Genomic DNA, 19,864 nt, shown 5'->3' with positions numbered 1-19,864 from the left:
GCCAACAATAACAAGAGTTAACAACGGGGTTTTTTTGGCCAAAATGTCACTGCACTTTTTGTTTTTGGAATTAATGATGCCACTTGTGTTCTCTCGTTCTTGGCCAAGAGAGAGTGAGTCCCAAAATTCAATTCACGGCCAAGAATTTATTTATTTATTTGTGTTTTATTTTCTGGCGAACACCGAACGAAAAATCATAAAAACTGAGCGCATAAGTGGCCGAAAAGCATAAAAATTTTAAATTTAAATTAACTTCGCGCCACTCACTCCCGACCCGACACACACAAATGAGATAAACACACTTAACAGGCCATAAAAAATGGCAGAATGCAGAACATAAAAAATTACCCAAATAAAAAACGGAAAATGGGGAAAACTCAATGGAAAACGAGACTTTTCCGCTGCGTATCACATCACAAAGTGGGTTGGCACTTTCAAGTTTTTTCTTTAATAATAATTAATTTTAATATTTTATTTAAAATATATATCTTTTTATTTGTTTTGTTTTTGGGGTTCTGGTCGCTGCGGCCGACGGGCTCGGGAATTGCCAACAAACTGATGCCAAGCGGAAGCCGTCCAAACGCTTTTCATGGCATCGCGGGCAGCCAGGCAGCCAGAAAGCGACAGTGCCGAGCGACCGAGCAGCGCGGCCAAAACCACACAAGGCGACGCAGCCAGCAGAGCAGCAGCAGCGAGCCACCACGCCAGCATCACACCCACTGATAAGCAAGCTGGGAGAGAGCTTTTTCCGCTTCGGCTCTCTCTCTTGGCCAGAACTGTGCTCTTGTCCCACTGTCAATTAGCCACATTATCGTGCGGGACAATGGCGCCATAAAGTGATTATTAATGCCACCTTGCAATCCTTTTGGCGCTGCATTATTCAGGTCCTGCGACAAACTTTCGTCATGAATCCTCCTGCCTAGAAGGTCCTGGCATAATGAGAAGGATGTCTTCTATTTGAGTTTCGGAGGTAAACTGACTCTGACAGTTTGGGGGGGTTTATTAAAAAGGCAAAAGAACTAGTAGGGCCATCAAGAATAAGATACTATATAATAAGATAGGTTTTAAGAAGACTATAAGGATAATAACTATTATTATACTAAGATAAGTTAGGACCTTTACAAGGTTTAGAGTTCCCAACTCTTAAAAACCAACTTATTAATATTCTTAGAGAAATTCTTCTAGCTACCTTATATATTCTAAAATATTTTATAATATTTATATATTTATACACATTTATTTTATTTATAGTTTCATGTTTTTTAAATATTTATAAATTAAAACACAGATTTTAAACTAAATTTCAGCATCACTGCCAGCGAAATAAAGCTCTCTCTTGGCTCTCCCTCACTTCTCTTCCGTTAGAAAAAGCTCTCCCCAAGAGAGGGCCCCTTTCTCCCTCTCATTGGCCACACTTTGTAGTATAACAGTGTGTGTGTTTTGTTTATGCCTGTTTGTTGGCCCGGCTCAGAGCCTGTTGTCCCGACCACTCCCCCTCGCCCACTGCTGCCACATTAATGCACGCCCACAGTCCGATGTCCTGGGAGGGGATTGCGTGGAAAATGCAGGAAAATCAAAAGGACTCGACGAAGGGCTGTGTTGTGCGTCAATGCGGCGGATGACGGTGCCGTTGCCACTGAGATGGCCATGGTCATGGTCATGATGGCCCTGGTGGCAGGGCTATCTGTTGCACAGAGTCCTGCAAACCGAATAACGCATTTCGATATTAAGTTGCCACAAAGAGGCAAACAAAAGCGAGCCACAAACTCAATCAGAGAGGGGAGTCCTGCCGTCCTCCGAGGAGCGAAAACAAGTTGATGAATTATTGTAATTAAGTGGGTCCCAGAAACAAAGGCCCCCAAATGAGCAAAGGACGATGGGTGGTGGGTCCTGTCTTTGGGAAATTAATGCCAAGTTGCATGTGGCATGTGGCAGACAGGAGCTAGTGTCCAGGTCATTAGTGCGGTAGGTAAGGACTCTCTCTGAACAGATACAGAGTCTAGTCCTGTCACAACCTATCTGTAAGGACTCTCCCTTCTTAGTCATAACTCGACTGTCCTGGCACGCCCTTGGAGGTGTCCTTGCCACCAATGCCAGGCTCCATCATTGTCAGTCACCGGGAAAAGCCAACAATTGTGACTGACGCATCCCCCCCTTCGAAAAGGAAGTGGAGCCCACAAGGTTAAACACCAGAGGACAGTGATTCGAACTGGAATACTCGCAGTCTCCAGGGACACCATTTAAGGACAACAATCCGAGAGCTAATCAAGGCCAGGAGTACGTCCCCTGAGGCGGGATCCGAGTCCAGCTGGGACTGGGATGCGCAACAAATGCTGGAAACACAAGTTTATGGATGCCAGGATATGCGAGACATGCCAGGCGGGAGAACTACAAAAAGGATGCCTGTCGGAGGACATTCCTCAGCAAATGAAAAATAAATACCAAACAAGGAGCGAAGGACAACAAAGATTGAAAATTTGCGGCCACAAACAGAAATTAGGAGGAGGATGCCACAAAAAAGAAGGGAAATAAATTCAAAATAGCAGAAGGATAAATAGCTTACATAATCACGAGAATACATAGTCCTGCCACCGACAGAGAGAGAGAGAGAGAGAGCGAGAGGAACACGTGCAAAGGTGCGAGCAAGAGGGCCGCAGCCGGACGGAGCAGGCCCGAGTGAGATGGGGAGCCTTGGAGCCTGAACTTGGCTTTCAATGTTGTGCGACTTGAACTTGAATTCGCTTTGCCGCCTAACGGCACGTGCTGGCCAGAGCTTTCCCTCTCTTAGTAACACTCTCTTTATGCGAGAGGCTCTCTTGCTTTGGCACTTTCCCTTTCGGGCATCAAAGATGCCAGTGACGCAAGTTATCAAAAATTTATCAGCCGAATATAAAGAGCGAAATAAAAGAAAAGAAAAGAAAATCAAAACAAAGAGAAACTATTTTGGGTCATAACTCTAATGGCAGTCCCCCCCTTTTTTTTTTAAACTTTCCCTCGTATGCAAACAGGTTGTTTGCTCGCAAGACAAAGGATCTGAGTCAGCAGGCTTGTGTCCTCCATTCTGGAGTAGTTTCTGGCAGGATGGCTGGGAAAGTGGCCAAATTAAATTTTAATAATTAAATGCAAGCTATGTACGTACGTATCTCGGGCCTAAGACCGACGGCACGTGCAAATTTGCATTCGAAATTCGGTTAAGCTCAGTGGAGCACATGCCGTTGCATAAATAAATCGCTTTAAAGCCCAATCCACCCACGCACTCCCCCCCTCAAATGACAATGACAGGGATGATGCGGATGTGGGATACGGATGCGGATGTTCCCGCCAGGCAGTGTCAGCTCTGATTGAACGGACAGGACAGGGCCCGGGATTTGTTCGATTGAGGGTCCCTGTCCCAGAGAACATTTGCATAAGACTCTGACTCGAAGGACTTACACAACGGTCAAGGGTAAGGGGGGAGGGGGGATGCGAAAGAAAATAAACAAAATCTTTGAAAAAAGGAGGAGCCTCTTGAAGAAAATCAATACAAATTATTTTTTGTAATTGGAGAAAGCAGTTGGAAGAGTCTGGAATAGAAGACTTCAAGGACTAGAACCTCAAAGAACGGAAATTACCATAAATAGAAGAAGAAGAAGAGCCTCTCTGCAAAGGACATGCATAAATTTCACTCAACCCCAATTTAATTTGCATCCTTTCTTCCTAAGGCTCTAAGCCACTGGAGCTTATCCCACATCAAGGTATTTCCAAGATCCACTTCCTTATCCTGGGGAGATAGGGAGTCCTGGGGACAGGACCCCGGCACGTAATTCATTTTTATGAGCTGCCACAACTTGTTGGCTCGGGACAGTGTGGTTTTGGCCAACTTAACGAAAACAAATGATAATCATTTTGGTACTCTACCCACCCACCACCCCAGCCCACCCCCTTCCAAGAATGCAAATAGTTCCCGAAGAATAGAAGGTCCTTTCCACGGCCCAGGCTGTCTACAGGTTTTTGGGACGGCAGCCAAGTGGCCGAGAGAACAATGCCGGCGGACAAAGGAAGTCCTGCAGACAGGACAGCGACAATAAATAGTCGACTGCAGACAAGTCCAAGGATAAGCTCATAATTAACTTGCTCCACGACATGTCGAAGCTGAATGGGCAGCTTAAATTGAAATTGCCCCCGAAAAAGGACATCCGAAAGAGGGCCCATAAATCAAGGAGGAGGCAGAAGGGCAGGAGCCCCAGGACCTGAAATTGTTGCACAAAAATGCGTTGTAATTGCCGAAATCAAATGGCCGTAATTTACGTTGACAGGCAATGGACAAGGACTACCTACCAACTACCGTTATTTATGCAAATCCCCAGGACGAGGACGAGGACCAGGAGCAGGACCATGCGAGCTGTGTGGGTGGACATGTTGTGGACTTGGCCAAAAAATGTTCCATATTAGAATTATGCAAATGAGACAGCCGACATCGATGCAGGGAGCTGGCTGGGTGGAGGGTATAGCACCATAAAGGTATGCCTCATGTCCTTGGGGGGCAGGAAAATAGGGACGCAATTGAAGACACGAGTTTAAAAGCTCCACAAAGTGTTTAATTTAAAGGAAAATTCAATTCCAAGTTTTGCAACTAAAGTTTGGTCGCAACTTTCCAGGATTTCCAGGTTGGAGGCACTTCAGGATTGAAATCCGAGTCCTTCCCCCCTCCAGCAATTAAAGTTTCCTCCAAAATCGAACTACTCGGGCCCCTTTAAGGACACATATTAGAAAGCCAATTGCATTATCCCCGGAAACCGTTGCCAGGAGAGGCATCCTGGCTGGCTCCTGGCTCCGTCCTCCTGGCCGGGAATCCCTTTGATCAGCGGCCACTCATCAGCCTCCAAAACACAAAAAAAAGGTGAAATTTATAAAAAGAAATAAAAAATAATAATGTCAAGCTGCCGCCACTGCCACTGCCACCGCCACCGCCGCACACGAATACTTTAAAAGGAATGCCGAAGGTCCTGAAGCTCAAAGATATTTATGTATAAATTTTTTTTCCCAGCCAGCTTCCTTTTTTGGGGGCTTTGGTGAAGGACGCATAGTATCGCGTGTCCTTGCCACCAGTTCGGTTCGGTTCAGCTGCTCTATGTGTGTAATGCGGAGCAGATATCCTTTTCCCTCTCGAGCGGTAAATCAAGGGGGAGCCGGGGGAAAATCACTTAGGACCATGACGGTGCCTGATAAGTTGGCGGTTTCGAAATTAATGGAGACGTTCGCCTTGCGCCTTGCTCCTGGGCGTGGCCCTGGGCGGCTATTACCAGATTTTCCCATTTTTCTCTTGCTTAGGTGGCACTTTTTGGGATTTTCTCTTTTTAATAAATTTTAAAGGCATATTCATCTTAAATTCAATTGATTTAACATGATTGAACATGTCTGAACATGATTTACATGGCCATTAAAACAATACCTCATTTATTACCGTTTAAGCCTCTAAGCTAGAGCTTTTGAAAGCTTTCTTGGTGCTTGCTTACATTGTAGCTGGTTTCTGCACTTTTCGAGAGCTTTCAAGAGCTTTCTTACAGACTCCTAACAGCGTCTGTTGAGACACAGGATGTACCTCCCAAAATCTCAGTTGAAACTTTAAAAACTAAACTTAAACTTACCCCATGCAGGAGATAGGATACGATTTTCTTGGGAAAACTCACCTGCAATGAAAGAAAGAAGGACATTTTATTATTCAAAAGTTGACAAGCTGACGGGGGGGGTTTTGGAAAAAATCAATGCAGAAGAAACGCACGTTGAAGTGCACTTAAGAAACGTATTCACACTTGGTGGGGGTACAGAGAGAGAAATTAGATAAAGATTAAAAATAATTATACCCTACTTAACAAACTTAACATAATTAAATTAGACTTATTATTGTGTTTTTAAAGGATTGTTTTATTTTATATTTTTATTAAATATTTGTCTTTATTTTTTTTAAGTGTATGTACATTTTTCTTTGCCTTTGTCGCCGTTCAGTAGTCATCAAGTGGCCCCCAGGCGACAACTGCGAACAGGACGAGACTCTGAAAAGGGGGCTCAGCAGACCACTTAACCTTGATGATCGGCACACTCCAACTAAGCACCACCCCCCAGCCCACCACCCACTCAAAAACTGCCTTTCATTTATTTCACCTCGCATACAGTCCAAGTCATAAAGATTAATGCCCCACTGTCTCTGAAATAAATCACAACAAATTAGCACACCCGGCGTATGCGTAATATGTGCCCTAATTAGCTCTCCGCCTGCCGGAGGTAGTTGGACCAGAGACGGAACACCACGAAGTAGATCAGCTCGAAGCCGCTGATGAAGGAGCAGCCGATGCAGATGCCCAGGACTCCGCCAATGTTGGCTATTTGGGGAGAAAGTCTGTAAGATTCTCGGGGATTCTGCCACGAAAACTCACACAATATGTGGTACCAGCGGTAGAGTTGTATGGTTTCGTAGACTCTTCTATGGGGCTTCCGGAAGTATATAGACACTTTAGTGCGCCAAGGATGTAAGTTCCCAAGGACACTCTTGTGGAGTCTATAGAACATCTGGTTGCAGTACGGCAGGCACTCGGGGCACTGCGAAGGGGACCAGTTTTCTGGAAAATCTTAACTATAGTAGCTAGTTTTGGGGTTGGATTCCCCCACTCACCCTCTACCAACTGCAGGCAGGATATTTCTCCCAGTGTACAGTGCTTCTGGTGGGGATTCTTCAACTCGAAAGGATAAGGCACACACTGGCAGTTAATTAAATGGGCTTTGATTCGGCACTCATCTAGGCACCTGTCCCTGGGTGAGCTCTCTTGGGGAAAGTAACAGCCTCGTTTTCGGGTGGAATAGTCCTTTAGCTGGGAGTTTCCTTGAAGCTGAGTTACTTCCAGCTCCAATACGGCCACTTCCCCTGGACCAACACTAGCTCTTCCGAGCCAATTGGGAGTGTGAAAGGTGAAGCCCAAAGCGGTCTCCCCTTTCAGGGGGAATGCATCTTCCCGGGAAGAGTCGAGGAAGAGTGACAGTTCCCCGGTCAGGTTTTCCTTCTTCAAAACACAACAGTTTCCCTCGGTGGTCAGTTCCAAGCCAAATAGCTCAGAGCAGCTTGTGGAGAGATGGTTCATCTCACAGCGAAGGATTAGAGACCTGCAGGAAGGCGATAGTTTCTTCAAAAGGGCAGTAATATTGGTGGAGGCTAGTGGTCCTTTAAGTTCTTCAATATCCTCCGACTTCACAGCCAAGGAATCATAAAAGCCAGAGAGGTAAGGCAACTTTTCCAGCCAATAGTCCTGTGACTTGTTACTCAGATGTCCTAGTTCCTCCGCATACCTGTGCATGCTCCTGCGACTGAACCTATAGCCACTGCAGATCCTTAGCTCCGGAAGTGGTAGCTGCTCCTCCAACACCTCCACCTGGGAGAGATCTATGACGGTGGAGTAGTTGAGAAAGGCCAGGATCATGGCAAACACCGCATAGCTGGCGAACAGGATGCCGAAGGCGATGAACGAGAACCAGAAGAGTCGCTGGATCTTCCGCCTCCTGAGGAAGTACAGCAACCCAAAGCCATTGAGGCTTGTCTTCCGAAAGTACTCCACAGTTGTGCGTCTCAGAGCTGCCACGAAGGACATTCTTGCCAAAGAACTAGACTGATTTAGCAGCCTAGGGAACTCTTTATAGGTCTGGTTCTCAGATCTCCTAGAGGAGATTGCAGAGGAGGCAGTTCAACAAGTTTGAGGGGCGTGTCCCAAGCAGCCATTAACGGCCAGTCGAACATGCCGCAAGATACACAACCTAACAGATACCCAACCACCCTAATGGGGAATCCAATAGAGGTTTCTAGATTTCTATTAGAGATTCGTCAAAATAGCTTCAATTTCTTATAAAAATAATTAAATAAATGCCAAGATAATCCTATTAGAACTCCAATCTCAGGCACTTGTTACCCAACCGACCATCAGACACACATCGTACACAAAATAGTATCTACAAGCAGGGAAACATGCGGGAAACTAGCTTGTAATCCCACTCCTCTGCATGTATACCCATCTCTCTCACTACCCAAGAGGCTGTCTCTTTCTCACCGATAAACCAGCTCGGCAAACACGAGTTTAGGGCCAAAACGCAAGGCAAACAAACAAAAACAACTGCAAGAAATCCAAAAAGAAATTCCAATAAGACACACACACCCTCACACACACTCTAGCAGACATGAAGAAGAAGCAGACACACACACACACCGCCCACACACAATAATTTCCGGTTCAATTAAACGCTTGTTTATTTATTTATTTATACGAAGCTTCTGCGGGTGTCTTTCTGGATTAGAGAGGTTGGAGATTCTTCAGAGAGAAGAGAAGAAATGGGGGTCATGTGTTTTCGATAGAAGAAGGGGAGGACCGTGGGGGGAAAAGCCACTAATTTGTTTATGAATGAACTTGGCCCACACATTTAGGCCACAAATGTCAAAGATAAAAGGTGCATAGTGCCCCTGCTTTTCACAGAAAAATACTAAAAATTAAAACCAGTTTTAAAGATGAGATATAAAGTAGGGTTTACTGGCCACATAACTCCTCGAAGAGCGCTAATCCTGTCAAGAAACTGTCGACCTTTGAATGGATTAGCCAGGGGCTACGGGCGGGAATTTATGCAGCCGTAAAGGCGAAGAAACTGAGATAGCTGAAAGGATGAGGACAGAATGCGAGACAAGGGCAACTAACCGCAAAATGATTGCATACTTTAATGGGCCAAGCACTTAGCCAGCCTCCCTCCTGCCCCTCCCTCCACTGGTGGTCTCGATTTCCTCGCTTCCGCTGCAGCTGGGAAATTGCATCAGTAAAAATAGCGCAAAAATTGAATAAAACTAACTGGAGGGACTGGGCAGGAGGGGGGGAGGGACGTGTGCGACGCATAAATGTGAAAGGTTAGACTGGCAATGCGTGCCAGGAATCCTGACAGAGAAAGTAGAAAGCATAGAGCGGGGGGCGGAGAGGGAGGTGGCTGGGAAAGGGTTAAGTGCTTACTCATACTTTGTGGCTTACGGAATGCAAGGCAGAGACGAGCTTACGGAAGGCAGAGGCGTGGCAGAAGGATACTGCAAAGTGCCCGAAGACATTCTGAAAAGGCCTCTACTTCTTAGGAATTCCAGGTGTTGAAAATAAAGAAGAATTCTTACTCTCTTCTGGGAAATTAGCTTTATCTCCAAAACCCATCACGCCACCATGTCGTATACGCGATATAGACCAAGAACTCTGTGTCCTAGAACCCCTACTCCCACTCCTTCTCCTACTCCTGCCATATAAGCTAGTTGGATTCAAGGACCGAATCATTACAACCGCCGATAAAACCGAAAAATCCACAAACAGTGAACTAGAAATCACACTGCACTCAAAAGGCTATCGAGTAATTTACACACACACACTCACACACACATAGAAAAAGGACATGGCGGAAAAGGAAGAAAAGAAAAGCCTGAAAAACACCTAAAAAAAAAAGAAAAACACACAATTACTTGCAGGCTTCGATGCAAAAATGCAGACCAGTTGCCATAAAAATGTTAACTTTCTGTTAACTGGAGAGAGTCCTCCTCTCTCTAAGAAGAAGAGAGCGAAAAGAAACAGGATATAACCAGGTGGCGCGAGAGCAGGATCCAGAGCGCAGGCTCTATCTCCCGTTCTAGGCAGTGTGACGTCGTTGGTGACGTTGCACAGAAAAATGCGAAAATGCGTGTGCAGCGGAATACAACAAAGGCGAAGCGGTCTCCAAAAAAGAAACCGAAAAGAAAAGCCGCCTCAAGGTGTGCTTTCTCTTCCTCCTCTCTTCAGGTCTTCTTCTTGCTTCTCTCCTTCTCTCCTTTTGAAAATTCTACTTTTTTGAGTTCTTCCTCGAGAGCCGCCTAATGAGCGGAAGGAAATGCCGGGAGGAAACTGTGGGAGACGGGCGGGGGATTGATATTCGACAGATGGCAGTTCTGGGGGGACTACCCTATCGACTGGGTGGATACCCTATTAGTACTATATGTACTTTAATTTAATTCAAGAATTTATGGCTGTATTATAATAATAACTATTTCTGTACGTATTAAACCTTAAAAGTTGTTTGTTGGGTGTGTATTAATGGTTCTACGATCTATTGTAGTTCTTGGGAGAATACTTTATAGACTATGGAATTCCCTATACTATAGAGTCTATAGGATATACTATAATTTTATTAAAGCATTTATGGTTGTATTATCATAACTGTCTATTATAACTTTACAGTTACAGCTTTAACGATGTTTGTTTTTTTTTTAAGATTCCTACACCTTTTATAATAATGGAATAGAGTGGGATTTTTAATTGAAGTTTGATGGATAGATGGTTCTTCTGGGAGAATACTTTAGGGACTATAGAGATCATAATATAGAGCAAAATAGGTTTATAAGATGTATATCTATATAAAATATACTATATAAAACAATATAAACAAAAATTATCTTACGATTACCCATTCTCTCTAAAGACAAAGCTAACAAAGCTTGTTGATTGAAGACTTGTATATATTTTCTATAAGATATCATAAAATAATGATCCTAACTTTAAAATAATATAGAAAAAAGGGTTAATTTTTGTAGGCCTGTATAACTTTTCTCGCATATCCTTATTCACAACCCTAATACCTCGACCCGGAGTCCTAGTTTTTGTCTTTCAATCTCACCTTTGAAACAAGCACAACCCATGATGTAGCCCATCATCAGCGTGGCTTTGATGTCGCCTCTCAAGCTGATTCGCTTGTCTCTCAATTAACTCCTTGTCCTTCCGTTTGTCCTTCCGTTTCTGACGTTCCAGTTGCCGTTATTTGTGAGGTCCTTGGAGCGCGTTCGAGTCTTGAAAGTGCGAACGACATCGGGATCTGAGTCGAAAATGGCAGTTATGGGAATTTCAGTTCCGACCTCACACACACACCATATGTATTATTTAACAAGCAATCTGGCTTTATGGGGCCTCAGCGTCGGACCTTATCACTCCTAACGGTTAACGGTTAATGGTTAACGGTTCTCAGTTAGCTGGATTTATGCAATGAGCCTCATGAAACTTGTATTTATTGTATTGCGTATACGCACCGTTGACAAACTTTGATTTACACTTGACCTTATCACATACTTCAGTTGTGTTTATAGCCATTAAGGCCTCACTATTTGATTTTCTTGATTTTTTATTGATTATCACTTGCTGTTTGGTTGGTTGTTTGGTTGGTTGGGTGGTTGGGTGCCCCCCCTGATTGCTGCCACTGGAGGAGTTATCTTTGTTTCGATGATTTCACTCGTTGCGACCCGTATCTCCAGTCACTCGTTTTACAATTTATTCAACTTGATTGTGCGGTTCGTGTTTAAAATATAATTTATAATATCACAAAGAAGAATCCCTGCCACCAATTAAAATTTTAATAATTACATGCGAGGAGGAGCCTATATCCAGCTGATGAATGGCAAGATCTTGCAATGGGCATTGACTCGAGAAAAATATTAATAGAAAGTGAGTCATCTCAGCCATTTAATCAGCATGGAGCCAGTATCTGAGAGATAGTCTGAACCGAGGCCATATTTGCCCAAACAAGCTGCCCATTGTCCACAAACAACAGTTGCCGAGAAACCGAAACTGTCAGTGGCCCAAATTGATAAAGATTATCCGAAAGCCAATGCGACAGGCACGGGCCGACGCCACAAAGTGTATATATATATATCATAGTATGTGGGGCAAGAACTGCAAAAAAATTGAGACATGAGACTGTGACTGCATTGATCAAAAATCCCACCCACCCACAACAAAAGGCGAGCGACCCAGCCGCAGAATTTCAATTTATATTTAATTCCAGAGGGGGCGGGAGGAGGATTGGGATGCTCTTCCCAGAATGAATGAAGGTGGAACACAATGCCCGAGAAACGAAATACCGGAAGCTGCAGTGAGACAAATATCTCGTCAGCCAATTGTCCATAATTAAGCAGACCGGGCCAGACTGGGGTCCAGAGGGGGGGCTCCAATGATCAAACATGGGAAATCAACGACCACATCAAGTATACGCCACCATAAAAGTGAATTTTTTGCGCGCGCGAGAATTATAATTGATGGCGCCCACATTCTGCACCAGCATCTCTCTCCGTTTGGCTCTCGTGTGGATTTTATGGCCCAGCTGGAGGTCAGTAGCACATGCCACCAGCAGCTGCCAGAGGTGAGAACGAGGAGGGGTGGGGGCGAGACATTGACATTGTCATCATTCGACTTTTATGGCGCCTTTAAAAATGTATCTCGAAATTGTTGCCATCACTGGATGGCTGGAGCGAAGAGGCCGAAATGTGAGCTGAGAGTGTAAGTGTATGGGAAGAAGACGACTTTTAAATGCTCTCTCTAGAGAAAGGCCACTAGGTTGAGCCAGTAGGGAAGTACTAATGGTCTATAACTCTTTTAATAATCCACCGTTTTGAATGAATTTGGGTTTGTAGATTCAAGTAGATCTTAGGAATATATTGACATCTTTTATTTAAAAACCAACTATACCCTATAAGAGTATGGTTCGAAATGAAAAATTAAAGATTTCTGTTTTTCTCTTCGTAGTTCTCTGGATGTTTACACTGGAGGGATTGCGAAAAACAATAAATCGGGAAAAGAATTTCCTAATTAATGAGCTCCAGGGACGAGGCTACTTCATGCCCGATATATATATATATAGATATATAAATTTCGTTCAACAAATTAGCCGATGAAGCCAAAGTAGATCGAAAAACAACACCCAAAATAAAGGAAATAACATGGGAGAAAGAAAGCAAATGGATGAGGGCCCTGTTGACTCATTTGCATGTGTTGTCTCGTGAACAGGAACCGGATATCCATATTGTCGGAATTACGGCCGCTGGACATGCAACCGAATCCGCCGAGGGAGTGGCAACGTCTCTATTTGGTCACTCGATTTGGCTATTGACTCTGCCAGCAGAAGAACAGAACACCCCCAGGTTTTTCGGATTTTAATTAGCCAAATTAAATTCGCTTAGCCTGGCCAACAGCCGGGCAGGTGGCAAACAAAACACCACACTGGCTGGCAGGTAGGGGATGTGAATGAAAATCGATTTAGAGATCAAGATAGCGACCTGAGGGGGGGGGAGTGCGGCGGCACATTAATTTTCATTATAAAGCCCAGAAACGTTGTCTGGTGTGTGTCCACCGAGGGGATTGGTAAACAAGTTGAAATGAATTCATTCATCAGGTGACCTCAGCTGATGGGCGGCAGCGTCAATAGCCGGTGGAAACTAAGGCAAATAGCAGCGGGAAAATGCTGGAAAATTCGGGTAGAACGGGAGAGGCGGGATGTGGCTGATGAAAGCGTTTTGGGGTTGTGGTTTCACTCTAGCAATTATAAAAGAATTAAATCAAACAGGGAATACAGCAGTTGGTGGAATATATATCCCATTTTTAGAAGATATTATAGAAGAAGATAGCTCTGTTATAATAAGTATCTATAATCTTCAAGAAAAGCTATCTCATTCCGTAAGAATGAGTAATGGGAGTTACAATAGCACTAAATGGCCTTAAGATTCCGAGTGCCTTCTTCGGGGAACAACAGAAATCTTCACGCACTCTCTCCCTGGCCTCCACTAATTGCATTATCAGGCTGACTCAATTAGGTACTGTGTACACTATATATACTATATATATAGGCAAGATATGAGCTTATCTTTGGCTATGCTGCTTTAATGAGATTTCGCTCCGAGGAGGAGAATAGAAGGCCCAGAGCAGAATAGAAACTTTATTAGATTAGAATGCGGTAAGAGGCCTGAGGAGCACTGAGAACGATATGAGAAAGTAAATATTGAATAATAAATACATCATTATTATCATAAATTATCAGCTGAGGTCGACTTTAAGTTCAATATCACCTATCGTTGTGCAAATATCCGCTTGGGAAACTTTCCTTTTGGCCATAAAAACACAACTAATGGCCGTAACTCACTGGGCCAACACCTAGCCATCGCGAAGAGGACTCCCCGCGGACTCCAAACGAGTCTTCACTGTAAGGAGCCCTCATTACAAGGTGCGCGACCTATCCCAACAGTGGCTGTCAAGTGTTTTCCTCAGCGGGAAAGCCATAGCTATTAATTTAATGGCACTATCTGGAAAAGTCCTGCTCGGGATGAATCATCCGATAGGGAGGGGAGGTCCTTTGGCAGGATGGGCAGGACAAAAGCAATGAAAGAAAGGCAATTTGTTAGGCAAATGATTTTGAAATCAATGCACACACAAAGAGACACAGACTCCTTACACACACACTTACAAACAAAAAACAGCAACGAATGCAATGGGAAAGAAAAGAGGAAAAAGGTAGACGACCTCGCCACAGGATGCTAGAAAAAATAAAAATATCTGAAGGACCAAAAAAGCCCCTATTTTAAACAGAAATATTTCTTAAATGCAAGCTTATATAATATTTATAGGCAATTTATATTTAACTGTAAAAACGGCAACTTTTATCCCGTTAAGAATTTTAAAAACAATGCAAGACAATGAATTGAGAGAGAGAGCAGGTACACCAAGAGAGCGGTTTTTGCCGCAAAAAGAGAGCATTGGAGAGAGCAAAGCAAGAGAGAGAGAGAGCGGCGCCCAAAGGCAGGCAACAATTCCGTTGCCGTCAACGCTGCGTATGCGTAATGTGAGCGAACAGGCAACCGAAAGTGGAATGGCGGAAAATTAAAGTTTGCTGCACGTTGCCCCGCGTCCTGTCTGCTGGTACCCCCCACCCCCTCCCTCCTGGCCTATCCTTCTAGTACAATTTCCCCAACGCCTCTGGCCCCCCTTTTGACAGCGCCAACGACTTCCTGACGTGCATGCGAGCGCAATTTATGGCGTGGAACTGCGTACGTGAGGGGGGGGAGGGTGTTGGTGGTAGGGCAGGTGATGGGGGAGCACCCTGTATATAGGGACATGAGAGCCCGGTAGCTTTATATGCTTGTATTTGAAAACATTAATATTCATTACTGTAAATGGGTGCTTTGAGGGGGGTTTTTGTTTAAAAACCGAAATAAGTACCACTAGTGATAGTTCTACTAGGCGTATACTTGATATTTATAGAGTATATCTGAGGAGGTACTTCTGAAGAGAAATACCCCTATCCTTGCGTTAATAACTAACTTTGAAGCGAAGTACAACACGGCGTATACTTGATTTGAATAAAAATCGAAAGAATTAAAAATATATATTAAAATATTAACATTTTCCACCTTTTAATAATTTATTTTTTTAATTAAAAACAAAAGAGCACCCTTTATACCGGCATACATAAATTAAAATGTGTGTCTGAGGGCCTTTGGGGGGAAGTGGGGCGCTGGTGGGAAGTTCAACCGTGTTTAATTTGCCTTCTTACACTTTTCCACCCGCCTTTCCCCGCCCCCCGACGCACCCCTAATGCTCCTGCATGTTGCATTTACACAAAAATTTACTTTCTGTGTTTTTCGTTTCGTATTTTTGTTGCTTTTTTTGGAAACGAAAACATTTCTGTTTGGCCTTTGTGGGCTTTGCGAGTCGACGGAACGAAGAGGCAAACTTGCAACAACAGAGAGTGCCTTCCTCTTTATTATTATTAAGTTTTTCCTTTTTTCAGTGGGTGGGTGGCTGTTTGTTTTATGGTCTGTGGGTGGTGCTCTCTCTCTCTCCCGTTACTCGGCTCTCTTCTCTCTAGATTCCTGCTCTTGTTGTTTTTGTTGTTTTTGGACTGGCTGGTCAATCTAAATTGCATTTATTTAAATTTCGTTGACAAGGCTTTGCGGTTGACCAGAAAAGTGAAAAAAAAGCGAAATGACTTTGCAACCGCAAGCGGTGTTGGGGCGAAAAAATAACGGCAGCTGATTTGGGGAGCCAACTAGACTACATTCCATGCGAAACTAAACACTTTTGAGATAAAAGACAGTCTCAGCAGTTCTGCGAGGAACACACTTCCCAGCCGGGTTGCTCATATAGGGGGGCTTATCACTGAAACAGTATTCGTTCCCCTGAAGTCACACAATCGTCAATGCACTTTCCCAGCAATGGAATTCCAATCCCATTCAGTTTCGCCACCAAAACATTCCAATTCACAAATGATTGATGATTGAAACAGAACCAGATTACTTCCTCATCGGTATGGGGCAGTGGCATTGTTTACCCCGTCTGGGGGGGCGGCATTAGCTTTCCGGAGAACCGGCGTTTCCCATGTGACTGCCAGCCAGCGAAGGGCAAACACAAAGCACAAAGCATTTAGCACGATTGGCCAATACAAATATTTAGCTGCAATTACTTTTCTAGGCGGCTATAACCACTATTATAATATATGGTAGCTCGTTATGAGTAAAACGAGCTAAATTACGTATTATTTATAAAGCACTCCGAGTCACAGTCACAGTCACACACACACACACACAGACGCGCACAGAATGTCCTTTTGGAATCTAGCGATTTTCCTCAATTATTTTTCTTGATTTTCCACAAACGCGTCGCCCTCAGCGCGTGATAATGTTAACGGACCGGACAGCTCTCACGTTCCATCCGTATCCGTACCCGTATTCGCGACGACAAGCCAGCCAACTTTTCTTGGGGAACGAACTTGGGGCACTTGGGGAAACGAATGGACTCACGAATGACACTAACTGCCAGTGATGCCAACTTGTAATCTATCTTTCAAAAAAAATTATACAAATAAATAGATATATTTTGTATAATTAACATTCTTTTAATATGAAATAAACTATTTTTTTATTATTATTTTTTAACAATTTAGTTAAAATATTGGCATCACTGATTCGTATTTGCGTTTCCGAGTGGGAGAGGTGGAGCGCCGCTCTCTCTCTTACGCTCTCAGAGAACAAATAACTGAATAGCAATCTTACAGATACGAGTTCCTATAAAAATGCTGCTTTTTGAATAAAGAGCGCGCGAATGGGCAGCACTTTTGGTGGGGCTTGCTGGGCATTACTTTTGGGGGATATAGCTCCTCAGATAATAAGAGTAGAAATATCTAGATTCTAGAATATAATATAAAACATCTAGAATATCTAGATTCTTCGAAAATTCTAAAAGAAAAAGCTGCCCTAGTGACACCTTGAACCTACAGGGGAACACCCTATTTTCAAGGGGTCAGGAAAAATGGACAAAAAATCTAAAAAATATTTTGTCTCAGGATTTTGATGCAGAATGGTGGAGAATCGATCTAGAAATCGTTTAACGTACTCCGCTTGAGAATCGGATGAGAATTGGGAAAGATATAGCTATCCCTGTGGAGCCTATAGGGGAAAACGCCATTTTCAAGGGGTCCCATCAGGAAAAATGGACAAAAAATCTAAAAAATATTTTGTCTCAGGATTTTGATGCAGAATGGCGGAGAATCGATCCAGAAATCGTTTAAGGTACTCCGCTTGAGTATCGGATCAGGATTGGGGAAGATATAGCTATCCCTGTGGAGGCTATAGGGAAAAACGCCATTTTCAAGGGGTCCCATCAGGAAAAATGGACAAAAAATTGAAAAAATATTTTGTCTCAGGATTTTGATGTAGAATGGTGGAGAATCGATCTAGAAATCGTTTAAGGTACTCCGCTTGAGAATCGGATCAGGATTGGGGAAGATATAGCTATCCCTGTGGAGGCTATAGGGAAAAACGCCATTTTCAAGGGGTCCCATCAGGAAAAATGGACAAAAAATCTAAAAAATATTTTGTCTCAGGATTTTGATGCAGAATGGTGGAGAATCGATCCAGAAATCGTTTAAGGTTCTCCGCTAGAGAGTCGGATCAGGATTGGGGAAGATATAATTATCGCACGATATAATTAAATGATCATTATAGATAACCCGAAAAATATGACTAGAAAGCATTATTGTGGAAGAGTTTTAATTTTAAATATTATTTTATTAAGTCAACATTCCTATTAGGTTTCATATCTGGACATTCCACTGTACTTGGTTGAAGCTTCTCGTTTAGTTACTTTGTGATAAAAAGTGATAAACTTTTAAGCAAACTGCCTCGAGTGCTGGGAATGATTCGAAAAAAAACGAAAAGTGTGTGAATGGGCCTTACTGAGTGTTAACTGAGCTTAAATGGGCTTCAAGTGGGTCTAATTTATGGTTCCTAGATGACACAAACAGAAGAGCAAGTATTTTCCTCTTAAAGATGATGGGTGCTTTAAAGGGTTAAGAGCTGGGCTGGGGAGCATAAAAGGGTCTATATAGAGGAGGGTAGTTTTAACATAATAATAATGAATGTATGTAATAATAATAATAATTATAATAATTAATGTATATGAATTAAATATCAAATATTACTATAAACCATCACTGCTTGCATTTGAACTGCTTGCCTGCTTTGTAAAAATATTCATAGCCTACTTTTAGGCTTTCCCATAGAAACTACATATTTCTTAAAAATTCCTAATTCCTCCTTAAAGGTCCTTAAAGGACAACTCCTCATTCCAACTCACCGTTATTGTTGCTGATGGCAAATCGCTGCTGCAGCTGCTGGGCCAGGGCCTGATGGTGCTGGGCCAGGGGGGTGAGCGGGGGCTGGCCCACGCCCAGCTGCTGGGGCGCCGACTGCGAGTGGGGCACACCACCGCTCAGCGAGGACGTGTCCGAGGCGCCGTCGCCACCGCCCCCGCCGCCCACCAGGCACTGGCCATTGGCCATGGAATTCTGCTGGTTCTGGCCATTGAACTGCTGCACGGAGATCGAGTTGGGCAGTCCCTGCTGCTGCTGCTGCTGGCCCTGGCCCTGGTTCTGGTTCTGGGCGGTGCTGGCGGAGATGAGCGGATTGCCGGCCGAGCCGTAGGTGGTGGCGTTTATGGAATTGTTGGCTTGGCTAATGGAATTATTGTGGACGGCTGAGCTTAGAATGGAGCCATTGGCGGTGGCACCACTATTGCTGCTGTTGTAATACGACTCCTCGCCTGGAAAGGGGGTTTAAAAATATATATATTTATTAAAAAAATATATAATATATTCTGAGTCTTCTCTAATAACATTTTCATTCATAAAAGCTTTATCCTAAGCTTTTACAGCCCTTTCTAACAGACAAAGCTATCTTCCCTCGAAAGTAACTTTTCTTAGAGGCGCCATCTGGCGGTGAGTGGCTGAACTAGCCCTTGAGGTAGGTTCGGGATTCCTACACTTTCCTGCCTCTTTCCCCAGTGATTCCCCCCATCTCATTTGAATGCATTTCACGTTCTGATTGTGGACAGCCCCTGTCCCCCCCTCGGCTGCCCCTAGGGGGAGCCTCAATTAGCTCTTTCTGATTAATTGGCGTTTAGCGAGAAAGTCGCGACTCGGCGACGACAGCCACTCGTAGACTCGGTTGACAAGGCGCCTCCTTCATGAATCCTAGGCAGCTACACTGCGAGAAGAACCATACTCAGTATACTAAGCCAAAAGACAGGTTCTTTTTATTTTCTCCCCGTGTTCTTAGCCATTTCTGGCCATTGACGAGCCGTCAGAGCTCAGCAGGCAGCTGAGGCGGAAGGAAGACGCCTCTTCTTCGGCCAACAAACAATCTACTAGAGTGCCAACCACACCAGAGGAGGGGGAGAGGTGGGTGGGCCATGTCGTGCGTGGATTATGGCCAATTTCCGTTATGCCAAGTTGCCAACCAAAACGAAACTTTGCCGGCACATGAGGAAAATAATAAAGCTACTTGTGGGCCTGCCTGTCCATCTGGTCCTATCTGGACAGACCACCACCACCACATCTCTTACCTGGTTCTGGAATATTGCCCAAGGGGCTCTCTGGCAGTAGAATTCCCTTCTGCACTAACTCGTCTCGATTGGCACGCACAGATATCTTTCTCTCCAAAGCTACAAAAAAATATTAATTATTTTAATAAAAAATAGAAAAAATTAAG

General features: G+C 43.9%; 2 protein-coding genes across 13 annotated transcripts in view; both read right to left on the bottom strand.

Annotated features, from left to right (window-relative positions):
• LOC108126269 (phosphatase and actin regulator 2) overlaps positions 1 to 19,864 on the bottom strand; it is a 75,842-nt gene that overhangs the window by 23,357 nt on the left and 32,621 nt on the right. For 11 of the 12 annotated variants that reach the window (XM_070280457.1, XM_070280456.1, XM_070280454.1 and 8 more), the window contains 2 exons: positions 19,719 to 19,817; positions 18,453 to 18,917 (listed from right to left, as the gene is read on the bottom strand). In XM_070280457.1, the coding sequence (XP_070136558.1) occupies positions 18,453 to 18,917; positions 19,719 to 19,817 (564 nt within the window). Of the gene's footprint in view, positions 1 to 10,680; positions 11,389 to 18,452; positions 18,918 to 19,718; positions 19,818 to 19,864 lie in introns of those variants that run through there. The other variant, XM_070280462.1, reaches the window with a different exon arrangement.
• ppk27 (pickpocket 27) lies at positions 6,241 to 7,616 on the bottom strand. Its single transcript, XM_017242773.2, has 3 exons — positions 6,650 to 7,616; positions 6,414 to 6,596; positions 6,241 to 6,359 (listed from the first exon to the last, which is right to left on the bottom strand). The coding sequence occupies exons 1-3, from the start codon at positions 7,614 to 7,616 to the stop codon at positions 6,241 to 6,243; spliced, it is 1,269 nt and encodes a 422-aa protein (XP_017098262.2).

Source organism: Drosophila bipectinata, chromosome 3L (assembly GCF_030179905.1).
Source record: "Drosophila bipectinata strain 14024-0381.07 chromosome 3L, DbipHiC1v2, whole genome shotgun sequence".
Classification (NCBI taxonomy): domain Eukaryota; kingdom Metazoa; phylum Arthropoda; class Insecta; order Diptera; family Drosophilidae; genus Drosophila; species Drosophila bipectinata.
This window is presented reverse-complemented; position numbering and strand designations above follow the sequence as displayed.